This window comes from Clarias gariepinus, chromosome 20 (genome assembly GCF_024256425.1).
Source record: "Clarias gariepinus isolate MV-2021 ecotype Netherlands chromosome 20, CGAR_prim_01v2, whole genome shotgun sequence".
NCBI classification, from domain to species: Eukaryota; Metazoa; Chordata; class Actinopteri; order Siluriformes; family Clariidae; genus Clarias; species Clarias gariepinus.
This window is the reverse complement of record NC_071119.1, coordinates 24180796-24199444: the sequence shown is the minus strand read 5'-3', so window position 1 is coordinate 24199444 and position 18649 is coordinate 24180796. Positions and strand designations below refer to the sequence as shown.

At 37.8% G+C, this 18649-nt stretch overlaps 1 protein-coding gene across 19 annotated transcripts in view; it reads left to right on the top strand.

Annotated features, from left to right (window-relative positions):
• The window catches only part of LOC128508286 (neurexin-1a-like), a 359836-nt gene that overhangs the window by 128611 nt on the left and 212576 nt on the right, over nt 1–18649 (top strand). For all 19 annotated transcript variants that reach the window (XM_053479541.1, XM_053479540.1, XM_053479548.1 and 16 more), the window contains 2 exons: nt 2893–3276; nt 14698–14901. In XM_053479541.1, coding sequence (XP_053335516.1) covers nt 2893–3276; nt 14698–14901 — 588 coding nt within the window. The remainder of the gene's footprint in view (nt 1–2892; nt 3277–14697; nt 14902–18649) is intronic.

Here is an 18649-nt window from a genome sequence, read left to right as displayed (position 1 = left end):
CTACACTTCTACACTACACGGCTCTATAACTACACTTCTACACTACACGGCTCTATAACTACACTTCTACACTACACGGCTCTATAACTACACTTCTACACCACACGGCTCTATAACTACACTTCTACACTACACGGCTCTATAACTACACTTCTACACTACACGGCTCTATAACTACACGTCTACACCACACGGCTCTATAACTACACGTCTACACCACACGGCTCTATAACTACACGTCTACACCACACGGCTCTATAACTACACGTCTACACCACACGGCTCTATAACTACACGTCTACACCACACGGCTCTATAACTACACGTCTACACCACACGGCTCTATAACTACACTTCTACACCACACGGCTCTATAACTACACGTCTACACCACACGGCTCTATAACTACACGTCTACACCACACGGCTCTATAACTACACGTCTACACTACACGGCTCTATAACTACACATCTACACTACACGGCTCTATAACTACACTTTTTTTAACTATACTACTGCACTATACTTATGTATACCACACTTTTACTCTTATCAACATTTGCCTTAATTAATAAATATTAGCATTAGCTAGGCTATGCTAATCTGAGTGAAAATCAATTACAGTTCAAGACTAACAGATTTCATATGCAGTGAAGATATATGCAATCATAGACGAGAATAAATGCAGGTTAGAAATCATAATAGAAAAGACCAGATTTGTCAAAAAATTATAAACGTATAAAAAAAAAACCCTACACAATTTCAACAAACACAACTTTAACAAATACAATTATGGTTAAAAAATAAATAAAACAAGCAGTTAATAGATTTTAAAATAATGATTTTAGAAATTGTCTGGCTGAGTTTTTTTTTTTTTTTTTTAACTGACATTTTTTCCCTCATTTTATTTACTTAGTTTATTTATTTATTTATTATTCATATATTAAAATCCACCATTAAAATTTACAAAATTTGAACCTGTCTAGCAAAATGTATGAAGTGGTGTGTGTGTATATGTGTGTGTGTGTGTGTGTGTGTGTGTGTGTGTAACTGTCAGTCCTTGGAGACGATTTATTCTACTTCAAAGCCACTTGAATATAAGTGCACCTCGACACATCGCTATGACAATAGCATGCCTTTCAGCCTACGTGGAAGTGCCTGTGATTTTCCCCTCTTCACTCTTCGTCCCTGTAAAGACAGCCCAGTGTCTCACTGTCTCAGTGTATCTGCGCAATAGATCACCAGCTGCGGTTGCAACATTACTGCAGGCTATTAACTAAAGATCCACAACAGCTAGAGAGTCGAGCTAAACGATCCGTCATACCCGAGTGAACCTCGAGGTGAGATCCTGACCCTGAGCTTCCCCTTTGCTTCACTTTACAGTCCTGTCATGTCCCTGAGTGTTTACTGCGACCAGAAAATTTGTGAAAGAACAGGACGTGTGCAAATATACACAGCTAAGCAAATGGACAGAAACAAAAGAGATGGTTTTTCAGCGAAAATGTCACATATGAAAATATACACTTATACTAACCACAACAACTGTGAATGTGAAGCTGAACGTTCCTGATATAGCATGACTCGCATTAATGTAATAGTCCTAATGAATAGAATCGAGTGCAAATAATCATGTGACACGGGTGTGGTGGTCAGGTGACCGAAATCTGGAAAAAATTTTAACTGGACTTTTTATTCAAAAGCCAATGCTTAGTTAATTTTTACACTTAAATGGGTCTTCAGTGTGTGGCGTACAAACAGAAAAAAGGGAGAAAAATAAAGAAGCCAATTAGATTTTCCTTATAATGTGACCTCATATAAAGGAAACCCTGCTCTGGTGGGTTTAACTCATTCTGGAGTCTTAACTCATACACTTTAGAGGAGCTCTGAGACTTGTTGGCGAAATGATAAAATACGGGACCTTTAAAGTACAGTGTTGCGAAAAAGTATTTTTTAATATTGTTGCTGTTGCATATCTGTTGCACTTAAATTATTCAGCTCATAAAACAATAAAAAAAAAAAAAATACCCCGAATACAGTAAATAAAAAATTCAATTTTTAAATCATGATTTCATTCATTAAGGGGAAAAAAAGCTGTCCAAATCCACCTGACCCAATGTAAAAAAGTATTTGATTAAATTATAAAACAAACTCTAATTAACCAGAGGTAATACAAAGTGTAATATATATATAAATATATAAAAAAAAATTGGAATCATTGTAAATGTGACAAATATGCAAGAACAAAAAAAATATTTAAGAGGGGGCAAATACTTTTTCACAGCAGTGTCTACTTTAACCATGTAAAAAAACAAAAACAGTAAACATGTATAAATTGTAAAACGTATGACTGTACATGACCAAATCATATGTGAAACGTTACTTAGAATTTAGAATTATACAAATTATGTTAAAAAATCACATCTGGAAAAAATAAACCGAAACGCATTATGTGTAAAATGTGCAAATTCCACATGTGAAATTCAAGTTGTCAGTTAGGAATGCTTCTAAAAGAACAACGAGTCAAGTTTTGGTGAAATAATGGATTCTCGACAGCATTCTGGGCTTTTTATTGCACCAGCCGTGGAAATAAAGAACGATTCAGAGCATGTCGGCAGAAGACAGCAAATTACTCCCACTTCACGCCACTGCGGTTCAATACAAAATGCTCATTTATAATTAAGAAAAACATGCCACAGTGTTTAGTCAATACAACCGAGTGACTCTGCATCGACTCAAAACACTAATTAAATATATTTTTGTCTGCATTGACTTCCCTATTAAGTTCACCGATATTTTCAAACTTGCTTCTGCTACACAAAAAAATGTCCTTCACCCCTTCTGTTTCTTTTGTTATGGATTGATATTGACTTCCACTCATTTGCATTTCCCAGGTACGATCTCGGTAAACACCATCCGCACGCCCTACCAGGCCCCGGGTGAGAGCGAGATCCTCGACCTGGATGATCACCTGTACCTCGGTGGGCTTCCCGAGAACCGAGCAGGTCTGGTGTTTCCCACCGAGGTGTGGACGGCGCTGCTGAATTATGGCTTCGTGGGCTGCGTACGCGATCTGTTCGTCGACGGCCAGAGCAAGGATGTCCGGCGCATGGCCGAGGTCCAGAAGGCGGCCGGGGTGAAGCCGTCCTGCTCCAAGGAAGCGCCCAAGCAGTGCCTGAGCAACCCCTGTCAGAACACCGGCATCTGCAGAGAGGGATGGAATCGATACGTATGCGACTGCGCCGCTACCGGGTTCCTGGGACGTTCCTGTGAGAGAGGTGGGTGTTTTATTTATTTATTTATTTATTTAAAATACCCTTTATTTAGCACTTGTATCCTGTTTCTTGTGGGCATGTAGGGAGCACTATTCCCGCTGCTTGTAGGCGTGGCCTGTCATTAGTAGCCTGCAATGTGATTTATTTTTAAACACTGCTTAATAATATATTTTTTTTTTCATAGAGGATTTGCTGTGAAAAAAGATCCCATTTAAATTATTGTTTTTTTGCATTGATGAGTGAATGGGAACTAATTGCAGGTAGGAACTAAATTAGAAGAGAGTGGGGACCTAAAGAAACTTCAGACTAGTTTGAATTTGTCACTTTACTGAGTTTGCACAGAATAATAAAAAAAAATTCATCACACGTCACTACAAATACATGAAATCGTGGCTCGGTGACATGCACAGTGTGTTCACATTTCAGGTTTCATCACCAGAACCATGCAAACGTAAAATGCCATCCTTGGAACGTCGTTGGACACTATAGTGAAAACATTTTAGACTTTTAGACATTACCGTTTTTTTTTTTTCTTCAATGCTTCTGGCTACAAAATGCAAATAAGTTTCCTAATATTGATGAATCTCTGTGAATTGCAAGCAACTTAATGAAGGGCGTAGGTCACCCGAGTGCTTTTTTTAAGTCAGCGAGGAGTTTTGTACTGAAATTAGTCTTTCTGGCTTTTTTCTGAAGTTGAACTGCATGCAGGCTTTGAAAAGAAAAAAAAAAAATTAGTTGGTAAATTACAAATATGTTAGGGTGCCATTTAATTTACAGTATGAATGAGGTTACATACTGTATTCATTTCACAGAGTTTCTGGAAACCTATCATGCAAAATCTCTTCCAATATACAAAAAAAAAAAAAACTTCCTTTTTACAATTTTTAATCAGCTAGGGCTTTAACAAGCCATTAGCTTGTTCCCTGCCTAATGTGACCTCATAAAATACGCACCCTCCCTCCCCCCAGGCTTGTTTCGCAGCTCTGCTGTTCCCTGGAGGGGCATGGCTCAGGAGTAGCTCATTTACATGCACACTGAAACAGCATGTTCGGAGTAAAACAGGGAGTTTGAGTTGTAACAGGTGCATTATCTAAGGGGTATTTTAGCCCGGGCATTAAGACACATATACTTTAGGAGAGCTTTGAGGCCTGTGTTAACCTGTTTAAAGAGATGGTAAAACACGGGACCTTTTATAAACATCTTTGAGAGTGAGGAAACATAGTACAGTATGTAGTGTTACACATGTTTTGGGAAAGGTAAGGCTACGCATATGAACTGTTTTAGTAAATAACTTTATCCAGATCAACTAAAAGTTATAGGAAAATTCTAATTAAATGTAAGACGATTACCCACAATACCACAGCATACTCGGCACTCGTAAACCAAGGCTTGCTCGTTTTTCAAGTCAAAATATATAAAAAATCTTTGCTCGTCTTGCGGAACACTCGCAACCCGCGTTTCTTGCAATCCATGGTTTTACTGTATAGTTATAAGAATTTATCTGTAATTATTTATATATAACAATGATTATTTCTGTAATCATCTTAGTCTCACTCACTCATCGTCTATATGTACTTTTTCCTGTATACAAGGTTGCAGGGGACTATCCCAGGAAACAGGGTACACCCTGGACAGGTTGCCAATCCATCTCAGGGTGCACATATATAACAGGAAATTTGGGAACGCCAATTAGCCTAATCTGCATGTTTTTGTACTGTGGGAGGAAACGCGAGTACCCGGAGGATAATCTATGCACACAGACCCTGGGGAGAGAATTGAACCCGGACCCTAGAGGTGCAAGGCGACAGTGCTTACCACAACACCAATGTGCCACCATTTATTTCTGTAATGGGAAATAAAAATATCGGTTCCAATATTTCTTTTGCTGTAATAGTTTATCCTCAATATGTCATTCGATGCTCATTTGTCCAGTTTATATTCTGCATTAACATCAGATGCTACTGATCTGAAAATAGAGCCCGGGAGTTCAAAACACTGCTTTCAAGAAAACAAACATGAGCACGGCTGTGTACGCCTTTCTGACAGGAACCTTCTGTTCCGGGTGCGGAGGCGGGACGTGCCGTTTTTTCCTGTGATGGGAATCTAATCGTTACGCTGAAATTTACAGAAAGTGAGATTTAAAACTGAAAAAAACAAAAAAAACCACTATGCTATATGATATGGCTGGGAACATTCCTGGTTCTGCTTGGCTGGCAGCTCTGCATTAATTTCTTATCGATATATCTATGTACACCGGTTAAACTTTTAATCACAGCTCTAAATCTGTGCTATCTAAATCAATCTCAGTTCCTAACCATGGCATCGATAACACATCGAGATATTAATCTAGACCTATATTTACGCTTCTTAGACTCTAGTATCAAATAGGCGCGATTTGTTCATGATTAAACATGACTTCCTATGGGACGTTAAAAGACGGGGCCTATATGTGTTACCTCATACTGTACATACTATATATCCAGAAAGGCAGAAGACAATGTGAGGACATAAGTTGTAGACGTATGTGTGTGCATGTGAAGTGTATTGTGACTGCCTGAAATGAAGTGCATACAGCGTCTCATTAAGCTTTATAGCAGCTGGTTTGTTAGCGAGCAATTTTTTTTTTTTTTTTTAAGCACCAATTTTTTAATGTTAAAAAAAAAAGAAGAAGACAATTCTGACCTGCTAACCCTGCTGTCATGGTGCTGCTCACATGTGTGGAAAAATGTGAAGCTAATTGGGAGTTTTTTTTCAAGTGTCTCCTATGTTTTGTGTGTGTGTGTGTGTGTGTGTGTGTGTGTGTGTGTTGTCCCTGGGAGTGTAATTAGACAGAGCTCTTTCCCGCGTGGCTGATGTGTGCCTGAGAGGCGATATCTTTCCAACCTGGCCTGTATGCACAGTGCCAGATGTTGTTGTTTATTGTAATTGCGTCTCCTCGCAGGCGTAGCTCGGCTCGGACTCACGCTGCTGCTGCTTTCTCATTTGCTTTTGTGTTCGGCTTCGTCTCCTCTGATTTGTTTGTACTGGGGGAGCGAGAGTTTAAATTGCCAAGCCATTTGTTTTACTTGAGCTCTGGTGCAGATCTCACCATGATTGATGTCTTTTTTCTTTGGGAGTGTTGAACATCTGAACTGATTGAGATGATGCTATTTAGCATGAGGCGCTCCAAAGACTGCCAGTATCTCTCTCTCTTTATATATATCTCTCTCCCATCCATCTAGGAACCTCTGTAACCCAACCGTGGTCCATGGAGGCCAGTGGCGATTTACCATTGTATTTATTCCTATTTAACAACCTGTGGTCAAAATTTGGGAACACCAATTAACCTAATCCGCATGTCTTTGAACTATGGGAGGAAACCCACCAAGCACACTCCATGCACGCAGACCTAAGGCAGGAATCGAACCCGGACCCTGGAGGTGCAAAGCAACAGTGCTAACCACTAAGCCACCTTGCTTGCATATATCTCTGTGTGTGTTTAGTGTGTATTGCTTTTGTGTTTGATCTGTAGGATATAATATAGAGTGCTATGCAAAAGTTTTGACTGCCCTTATTTCTCTCATTTTTCCCCCCTTGTTACTCACTGACTCATTGCCTATATCCAGGGTCACAGGTGGGCTAGAGCCTATCCCAGGAGAGTTAGAGAATGAGGCGGGGTACACTCTGGATGGGGTGCCAATCCATCGCAGCTCATTTCTTCATATCAAATTAAATTAGATTAGATTAAATGATGAATAAATTAATGTAACAGCCTCAGCAGCGACCTCATTTCCCCTCTCGTCTGTTCCAACCACTCAACATTCAGTATCAGCAGTATACTAATCACTGGACAATGCGTTTCTTATGTTTGAATGATTCATATGTCAGTGTGTGGCTTAACAAACGACAAAAATTCCTCTGAAACTTCTTAGAGGACTGAAAAATCTATGGAGAATTATTTGCAACACTACATTAAAAAATACTTTAAAATCTGCCATTTTAAAAGAAAATATGGACGAAGAAAGGGGGTGTCAAGACTTTTGCACTGTACTGTACTGTGGAGAGGTGTTCATCAATCGCAATTTTAGTTCAAATATTAGGTCAATACTTAAGCAGGAAAGTTGTGTGTATTCAGAGTCGGGTTACGCACCTGATTAAATCCATTTTCTGGGGTTCGAATTTAAATGATTGAAATCCACTGTGTGGAAATGTGTCGCTTTATCACGGAAATATTTTTCTCTAGTAAAAGCAGGAGAGACAGGGGAGATAAAAGGTTATTTTTTCAATAGCATCCAAACCAAGGTTATGAAAATGTGCAGGGTCAGTGCAATGTTTTTTTTTTTAATGCATGCAAACCACTAATAAGCGTTCAGAACTCAGAGATGTACTGTTAATGTGGACTAATTATCAGATTATATTACTGGTTTCATTCAAGAACGCTTTGAGTTAAAGGCCATTTCTTTCTCCGTTTTATAAAATAGCATTTGATCCAGCGCATCGATTAATTAGGCACACAACATAATACGTGTAAGGCTTTAAATATTTAAAGGGACACGAATCATTAATTAATTAACAGTTACGTTTATGTATTTATTAATTATCAGCCTCAAGTGTCATTCCATACTTTTTTTTGGAAAACCTACGATTCAGGATGATGCATTGTGGTTACATAACACTGTGAGACAGCGGCGCTGCTCCTCACTCATGCACCGAGATCATAACCTGTGCACTGGTCTGGTATTAAACACCGACTCCATGATCTCAAGTCAGATACGAATACAGCCCTACATAAAAAAATAACACTTTGCTGGATTTGAATGAATTATGCAACCTGTTTTGAAATCATTTGCATATTACATATAAAGTGATACCTATCTCTACAGTTTTAATAATTCATGCATTAGATTTCACACACACACACACACACACACACACACACACACACACACACCACACGTATATACGATGAATCACTTTTAAAAAGAATACTTCATTTTCTAAACTTTTTTGCTCTATCACTTCGGCCGCAACATGATTCACAGCAGAGATTTTACTGGCACAAAAGTCTCCTGGCACAGTCCAACCTTGAAATATGCTCGAAGATACTTTTTTGAAGTAAGCTACGCATACAAGCATGAAAAATTCATTTCAGTGCCCCTGGAGGAAAATTTGAACAGCACTGGACCACTACATGAACATGATACTCTTTGTATATAATAAATCTGACCCTCTTTCATTAAATCCGACACTGTTGTGGATCATTTTATTTATTCGTTTTGCAGCGCTTTGCAAGATTTTCCAAAACGGTACCATCCTTCCTCGGTACGGTTAGTCAGCTCCCATATGGCACGATCCTGACAGGCCAGACGTTTCGGGATCCCCATCGGTCGGAGAGACGGATAAAAACGCTGCACCGGCGACATTTATAATGTAAATAGCCTGGGCTTATTCCAGGAGTCAGCTTTCCGTCTGCTCGCTTTATCACTTCGGGTTTGTTTGCTCCTCCGTAATGTAATGCATGTCTATAAGGTCCCTCCAGATGCGCGGTCTGAAAAATGACAGTTGAAATATCGAGGTTTGAGTGTCGGGTCTTTTGTAATGTATTTGTCCCAGAGATGGCTGATAAACCTGCCAGTCCTGTAATGAAGGAGTGAAAAAAATGACTTGGCTGAAATTCTGATCAGGAATACGAGGCAAGCAGAACCATTTATTTCTCATAAACATTTTTTTTCTTTGATCCAGACCAATATATGTACTGGATACAACATTAGTACATAAATAAAAACTGTTTATTTGCATTTAGAATTATGTTTATCTACATCATAAATAACAAATGGTATATTCACTGTGCATGGATCAAAATGAATGAATGGATGGATAGATGGAAGAACAAAATGGTAATACTTGGATATTGTTGTTGTTGTTGTTGTTTGTCTGTCCTGAAGCACTTTATTCAATATATAATATTCTTTATGCATTCATAGTAACACTAAATGGTTAAGTGGTTGGCACTGTCACGTCGGACCTCCAGGGTTCGGGTTTGATTAATGTCTCGGGGTCTGTGTACATGGAGTTTGCATGTTCTCCCCAAGCTTGGTGGGTTTCCTCCGGGTTCTCCGGTTTTCTCCCACAGTCCAAAGACATGCAGAATTGGCGTTCCTAAATTACCCGTAGTGTGTGAATGTGCATGGTTGTAACAATGGGAATAAATACAGTGGTCATCATTGTCCTCCACTGTCCCTAGTTGGACTACAGAGGTTCCTTGATGGATAGATGGAATTAGACATAACGTTGTAGAAAATCTAAAGTTAGTTCTTGCTCTCACTTACATTTTAGCACGTATAAACAGTTGTTCCCTTACCAGACTTACCATCCCTTTTTTCTGTCTTCAATTTAATTAACTAAAGAACAGCTTGAAGCATGAAGCAGAAACTCATCTGTGCTAAAAAAAAAAAATCCAAAAAGTCTGACTTTCCAGCTTTACCTCACCATATTAATGATATCACCCATTTCCAATCAGTTCATGTAGAGCATCCACCATACACACCCCTGTGAATGACACTTTACTATAGAAACAATGAGACTTGTGTAATGTAGTCTATGGCCGATCGAAGTTGTTAACCAATCAGAAGCGAGTATTCACCAGAACAGTGATGTGTCTTGGAAATGGAAATAATTCATATAAATGATCCATCTCAGAATGTTCGGGCATGGCGAGAAGGAACAGCGCATGCCAGATGTTCATCCCACCTGGAAGTACGTATTCATGTTATATAAGCTTCATCATGCAGTGGCAGACATGTGGGTGTCACAGGAATGCAGGGTCGCACTCTTTTTTAACACTCGCTCCTTTTCTTCATGCTCGGCATGTTTTTAGACCAGCTGTTGCGTCCTGATTTTCTGGTACACTAAAGACAGGCTGAGAAACCGTCAAACAAAGTTATCGGTGCATGGTGTTTCAGCCTGCAGCAAACCCTGACCACTGCATATGGTATCGGGGGACCACACGCGGAAAAAAAGAGAAAAAAAAAGGAGGGAGAGTAAATGATACAGCGGTCCTGATTTTATTAAAGCAGTCTGGGTTGTTTCCTGTCTGCATCCCAAACATCCTACCTCGTCAGGCCTCGCCTAATTATCCCTGAGGTTTTCTCTCGTAAGGGAGACTGGGGGAGTGTACGCTGCGTGGCCAGATGCTAAAGATGTCCTAGAGTATTCTCTCTTCTAATCAGGTGAGACGCAGCAGAACCGAATTCAAATATTGACTGATTTTTTTAATACCAAAACTAGGCGTTAAAAAGGTCAATGGAAACCGTCTACACTGTTTATTTATTTTATTTACATCCTTAAGCCTCTAACACTTTGCTTTTTTAGTAAAACACATTTTGAGTCATTTTATGTTCAGTCAAACCTAACCCAATTGAGCCATCTCCACCATTTGGTTGATGTACAGTATGATATGTTAAAAAATACACTAGATATAACTGTTTGTTTAAATGGAATTAATTTGTAACATTAGAAATAAAGGAGATCTATTGTCCAAGAATATTTGCACTGTAGCACAACATCACCGACATTTAATTCAATTCAATTAAATTTTTTTATTTGTCACATACACAGTCATACACAGTACGAAATGTAGTGAAATGCTTATACGACTGCCGGTGACCCTAAAAGAGAATTAAAGTTTACAATAAGAAATAAATATGAATAAAAGAAATACGATAGAAAAATTAAATAGAAAAATTAAATTAAACTAGGAAAAATAGAACTAAAACTAAAAATATAAATATGCTAGGAAAAATAGAACTAAAACTAAAAATAGAAATATGATGTACATAAAAATAGAAATATACTGTAGAAATTGAAATCTACTGTACAAATTAAAATATACTGTATTGGGTGTGCAAATATGCAAAGAACAAAGTGTCTTTGTGCAAAGTTATTAAAGTGTCTTTGTGCAATTGTCCAGGATGTAAACGTAGGTCCAGGATGTAATTTAGAATGTTTTTTTTTTTTGTATTTGTAAATGTATTAATACTTTTACCATGAAGCAACATCTTAATCGTTTGGAAGAGGCCTACATTGAGGTCTGGAAAAAAGGAAACAAGAATTAATTGTTATTCTGAAATAAATTTTAAAAAATTCAATTATTCCCATTTGTTTTTTGACTTAGTGAGGATGTTAAAGGGATAAGCAAATACTAAAATGACATTGAAACAGTTCTGCCCACATAAAAAATCCAGGTGATTCTATCCAGGGATCTTTAGATGTCCCTTATTGGACATAGTTCTCATAGTTAGGACCTTTTTTTCCAAACTTGATTTTCATTTATTTAATAAACAACAACCTAAAACTCACCTCACTGACGATTCCTAGTATCATTTGTAGGGTCTACAGCTAAAATCCCTGAAAATCCTCTAATTTTGGTGTAAAAGCCATGAATAAGAAATCAAAAAATTATGCTGAATTCATTATTAAAAAAATATTATTACTTATCATCATAATCAATTTTAAGGAGGAAAAAAAGCAACCAGATGGTCACATTTTCCAGGATGAAAGTGTGATAAATATTCATTAAGTAGCATGACCTTTTCTTGGTGCTTTTCCAATCATGGTCTTGCATTGTTCTGGGGAAACACAGCAACTACAAATTAAGCTGGAAGTCTTTGGTACAAATAATAAATGCACACCTGAAAAAGAAATTCCAAAAGTCTAGACAAGGGCCATCTTCCAGGGTTTATGGTTTGAACTTGGAGACCAAACAGTGGGTTCTACTGTCCTGGTCTTATTTTGTTAGCTTTCTTCCTCTTTAATTCAGTTATTTAAATACCAGAATATAGTTTAATATAAATAATATTTGTGAACCATACAGGAAGATTCGGGGCATATTGTAAAGCAGTCAATAAACCCCCATGTTGGTGGTGCCGTTCTTTTGGCTGCTGTCATTAATTGGTTGACAAAGCAAGCCGGCAAATCCACATTTAACACTGGTTTGACTTTAGATGCCCGCCTTGAACCAATCCTTACGTTTTTATTGGGGCTTAGATCTGAAACTAAAGATGCCTTGCATCCAGTTGCTGGGAAACGAACACGGGCTTTCTGCATGGCAGGTGAGAAGCCTACCACTGAGCCAACATTGTAGTGCTTATTAATTCCACACAGGACATCAACACTCTTCTTAACATCATTACCTGCCTGGTACCTGCCATGTACAGAAAATGAAGATAAATCAAGGTCGGTATGTAAAATGTGGCACATTCATCATTCTAGCAACATACTTGCTACATACATTTAATCTAACACATCCACTTCCTGGATAACGTTGTGTCCCAACACCTCCTCACCACCTCTTAGATTGAGTTAGAACATAAGAGGAACTCGACTCTAAATTATGGATGATGCCTCTCAGCCATGCCAAGCTGTTTAGATTTCATGTTGCACATACGTTTGTCAAGCTCTTGTAGCAGATCAAATTTTGATAGCATGCTACATCGCGGGTTGTTGGTACCAGGACGGCACGTGACAGCTTGTATTTTTCTGTGCAGTTATCTAATTTGTATTTATTTCCATTTTGCGTTTGACATCAAGGGCACGTGAAGAATGCTTTATTTATATTTATTTTTTTTGCTTCTTTTACCTAACAGTTGCTTGGGATGGGGGTGGGGAGGATGTCAGAAAGAAGTACTAATAAAGTCATGCACAAACTTATAACGATCACCTCCCAGGTAATAATTATGCCATGACATGAGAACAAAGAAACCGAAATTAGAAACAGCTTTCAGCTGCCGTCTCTTGTTGGCTCTCGGTTTAATAACAAATTCGTTAGCCATGTTTATTGACTTGCACATAATTAGAGATGGGTGAGATGATGGATTGAATTTCGCTCAAGTGCTCGTGGCATATTAGATGATACTTCTAGAGTGTGTTGTTTTCTGATTTGTGGGATTGCACGACTGATTGACTGAACGACCGGAAAAATATGGGATAAATAATTTAAGTACTCTCGGCGAAGAAAAAAAAGATTCTTCCAACCATTCGTTGGATGGTTAAAACCACTAGCTTCCTAACAGGAAGAAAGGATTCTCACACACAGGAATGATTCAAAGAACAGTTTTAGGGGACAGGATTAAGATCCTTTGCAGCCCAGAGACTTGCTAGTACAGATTGAAACATAAAGAACAATGTCATCTACATATAAGGGAAAGTCCCAGGTTGAAGCATGAAATAAGATGTCGTCTTCATAAAACGAAGCGCCCAAGATTAAAAACATAAACTGAGATGTCATCTGCATATGAGTGAACATCTGAAATAAAAACAAGAAGTAAGATGCCTGCATTAAAGCAAACACTCCATAGTGAAAAGGAAAACCTGTACACTAGTTTTTATATAGACTAACCTATACTGTATATATATATATATATATATATATATATATATAAATTGTAGTAAGCGGTTAGTGAACTTATGAGAAAAATGGCCAAGCAGGTATACATTGGATTGGACCTACAAAAAATCTGGTATTATGGTGATGGGTACCCAAGGCTCATAGCTATGGATAGAGAGTGGCTAACCCAACTATTCCAATCCTATAGAAGATTTTCTGTAGCGTAAGCTGCTGACAAAGTGAATGCTGGCGTTGATAGAAAGGCATCAGGACATGTATGATAGCTTCCCATGGTACTGGGGCAAGAGCTGATGGGACCCTTACAATGTTAAGGCAGCTGGTTTTAATGTTTTGGGTAATCAGTTTATATCACAAAAAGGGTTAATTTCAGAACTATAGTGGAAGTTTTGAAAATTTTTTAACATAATGCCATATGTATGTTGAATGTAAGGTAAAAAAAAATTGAGAGACCTCATTTTGAACAAGAAAAAGGTCTGTTTAAAGGACCTGAAAGAGAGCTTTTTATGTAGCCTATAGAATCCATCCATCTTAGAATCACTGCAGTCTAACTAGAGACCGTGGAGGCCAATGGTGACCATTGTGGTAGGACCTCCATTCACACACAGATTTACACACTACAGTATGGGCAATTTGGGAATACCAATTAGTCTAATCTGCATACCTGGGAGGAAACTGGAGTACCCAGAGGAAACCCACCAGGCCAAGGTGAGAACACAGACCCGGTGCGGAAAATTGAACCCAGAAGCTAAAAAAGCTGTGCAAGTTGAATATTAAATACAATTTATCTAGCTAATTTCTCCTCCCAGGGAACCCTATTTTAAGCAAATGTCTCTCACCGCATTCTTGATTAGAAACCTGACACTTTTGGTTTGTGGTATTGATTGGAATCTCTACAGTAGTACTAGAAAATACTGGGACAATTATTTAGTGTTTTTCTTTTTATCCCAAAATCCAGAGGTCCTATTTTGTTCTTTTAATTACTGTATGTTGCATAAATGAACCAAAAGCGCTTAATTTAAGACAATGCCCTTTCTCCACAGATGCCACCATTCTAAGCTACGACGGCAGTAAGTTTATGAAGATCCAGCTCCCGGTGGCTATGCACACTGAGGCTGAGGATGTCACGCTCAGGTTTAGATCTCAAAGAGCCTACGGCGTCCTGGTGGCCACCACGTCCCGAGATTCTGCTGACACGCTTAGATTGGAGCTGGAGACCGGACGAGTCCGCCTGACTATAAACCTAGGTATCGCCGCCTATGCTGTCCACATGTTCAACCTCTGTATAAAGTCTGCGACACCAGTTAAATCATCTAATGGCCAAACACATGGGGATTTGTCTCAAAATCTAGTGAGCTGCCCAGAAGCAGATGGCCACGTGGGTAGCGTTTAACCAGAAAGAGACCTCATAAGGGCCAAAAACGCCTCTCATATTGTTTTTTCTTTTTTTTCCTGGCGCATCTCTAAATCAGACCTGACTAACCAACATAGACAGTTAATCTTTTCCGCCCTGCACTCCCAGCCAGTGCACTAATGCAATGAATAAAAATAATAATTATGCTAATCAACATTCTGTAATGCAGCCCTGAGAAAATAATCATAATCTTTGATCCTGTGTGGTGGAAACGTGGAATAATGTGCGTGCCAGATTCTTCCTCCACTCTTTGATCAAAGGATTAGACGTCCAGTTGTAGGAGTTTCAGCAGCAGTGCCTGCTGGGATTTTAGCGTCGATGATGGTGAGTAAAATTTCAAGCGAATCTGCATTGTTAATTAATTATTCGTGTGTCCAAATACTAATAATTAAACTATAACTTTGGTTATGAAAACACATGTGATTTAAGGGGATTTGCATAACCAAGCTGAGAAATCTTACGCTAATGATGGCCTCCAGCGCTCGGGTCTGTTTTTATCCTTCTTTTTTTTTTTTTTTTTTCACTAATTGGACAAAATACGCACGTATACGTCCTACAAGATCAATGGCTTCAGAAAAAAAATAATAGTAATATAAAAATTAATTATAATTAATTAATAAATATAATAAATAAATAAATGTGTGTGTAAAAACTAGGAATCTGATTTACAAAAGAAAAATCTGTGGGTGTTAAATTATATGTGCAAACTTCTCACCACCTACAAAGCCAAGAGGATGAAAGGCATCATTTAGAAAAAAAAATTTTTAAGGTAAAAATCTGAAACTTCTGAATTTTTAGTTCAAAATTACGATAATATTTATTCATCAATTCGAGGAGGAAAAAAAACGATTGTGTGCAGCTTTATATGACTGAAGGCCAAGTATTACATTTATGTGAAAACCTGCAACTGCCATTATAAGATGTTTGTAAGTAAAAATATCACTTTGTTAGTTCGCAGGAAATTGTGTTTTAAATAATAAGAAAATTTTTAATTGAATATTTTTGCATAATTTATTATTAGTGCAATAAACGTAGTTTCATTTTATATGTTTATTGCAAATCTAATGCAATTTATTAAATTTATAATAATAATAATTATTATCATAATAATAATAATAATAATAATAATAATAATAATAATAATAATAATCCTTCTAGAACAGCTATTCCTTAACAAACTTAACAATACTGTGGCCCACCCGAACGTTTAGTCACAACTCAGATCAATACACACGACTAAAATAACTAAAGAATATCACATTGTTTTTTATTATATGAGAATTTAAACCTAATGACAAAATTTAAAGTTATTTATTTGTTATAAAAGATCTCTCGTGGCTCACCTGCAGTACCCTTACAGCCCACTAGGTTGCACACTTTGGGAAACGCTGGACTAGACAAAAAAAAAAAAAAACTTTTCTAAATACCATACTGCGCTAATGGATGTGCTGGACAGATGGCACTTATTACGGATGCAAATTGCGTCTCAATGATGTCTCATGCAGCACATGAACTGCATAAAGACGCTTTTGGATCAAAGTTAATTCAAGTTTTTAATATCGCACTTTAGACAGATTGAGAAAAATATGTGTATTCGAATCATTCTTTTTTAACAGCTTAACCAAACCCAAGGAATATATTGTAGCTTATAGTGATTAATCATAGTGGAAATTGAAATTTTCTTGACGAGAGCGTAATTTAAGAGAAATCATCACGAGTATACTGTATGGCGCTAAAAAACAGCAGGGTTCCAATTAACAAGCCATGTTTTTGTGACTTAAATAAAGTGTACAGTGGATTGGACATTCCATGCCGATTTCTGTTTTATCTCTGTGGGATGCTTCTTTAAAAAAAAATAAATAAATAATAAACGGTTATCTGATTTTTTTTTACCCCGCTGCGTTTAAAAAAGTTTAACATATGAGGTGATTATAGTAGCTGGATTAGATTATATTCTAGGCACCTCTCCAGATTTTGAGACTTTTATACCCATGTACAATATTTCTTACCTTTTTTCCTCACACACACTTTTTTTCTGTTCAATTGCCATGTAGAATATAAAAGAGATGGTTTCAAAAGCTTCAATGGCAACAAGGTCTGCAACCCTTCACTCACGGCCATAAAAGCACGTCAGCACTGCTCTAGCTCTACAGAGAGAGAGAGAGAGAGAGAGAGAGAGAGTGCTCTGTGAATCTCCTCCATCGCAAACAGACAGACTCTTGTATTCCATCCTTCACAGTTCCCATATTTGCACTTATGACACAACAAATCCAATCCAACCCCCCATATCACCCCCCCTCCCCCCACCCTCACCCCCTGCGGTCTGATCCACCCAGGTTCTCTGCATCACAGGAAGGTCAGACTGATAACTCCTCAGAGTCCAATTAACACATGGCCTCTCTGTCAGAGTATAGTGAGATCGAGACAGAAAACCTGAAAAGTTAGTCTGTTGTTTCTTTTATTCTGGGCTGTACAGAAAAAAAAAATTAGAGAGAATTAGCATATGACTCGAGTTTGACAATGAAAAACATATGCTTTGTTTGGTTCAATAAAGGTTCTCTTGAACAATAGTTTTAAATTAAAACAGTTTTGCTGCACTAGTTGAGATGAAAAACCTGTACAATAATGATTTGGTGATTCATTCTCTTTTAAAACGTTCCCCATAGATTATTGATCGCATCCTTATCAAATACATATGGAATGAGTCTCCAGTGTCAGAATTTTTTGGACATTCTACAACATGAAATGCAACTATAAATGATTAATAGTTATGATGTTGTAAAATTGTTGAGGTATGAAAAGATAAAAAAAAAAACATTGAGAAATAGTTAAAGAAATTTTTTTTAAAAAGGGACGTTCAAGTCAAACCAGGACTTTCTGGTACAGAATAACAGAACACAGTTCTGAGAGTTTAGAAACTGCCTTTATTTCTCTATATAATCCCCTGATACACTAATGCACTTATCCCAGTGTTTTACAAATGCTTGAATACCATCAAAGTAGAAAGATATCTCAGTACACCGGAACCAGAATCGGACTGCCTGTCTGATTCACGCTGGCCTCCCAGGAACTCCTTTACATGTGGAAATAGCTTAGAGTGAGATCAGGACTGTACGAAGATGTGGCAATAACTCCCAGAAGGGTTCCTGTAATGTGCAAGTGGTGCTGGTGAATGATTGTGTGTACAGTTCACGCAGCAGATGTTGGTGACAAGTTATCCATTCATTTTCCGAGAACGACTGCAGTGGGCCAACTTGAAGTCTTCTGTAAATATGTTAATCAGTTTTACGCCTTCATTCACCAGAAATTTCATAATTACAAGTCCCAGTTTGACTTGAACACTCCATGTTATTAAGGTAGTTATAGTACCCTCCCTTTCACATCACCATATTGTTGATTATATATATATATTACATATATAATAGTGTATATATAGTTCTTCATTCAGTGCATAAACAGAGCCTTAATGTAGAGCATTACTAGTTTTTGGACTAACTCCAAACTAAAATACAATATGGATGCATTTTACCTTGAGAGTGCCAGGCCTCATTGCTTTCCTCTTGTCAAGGAGAAGTTTCGCC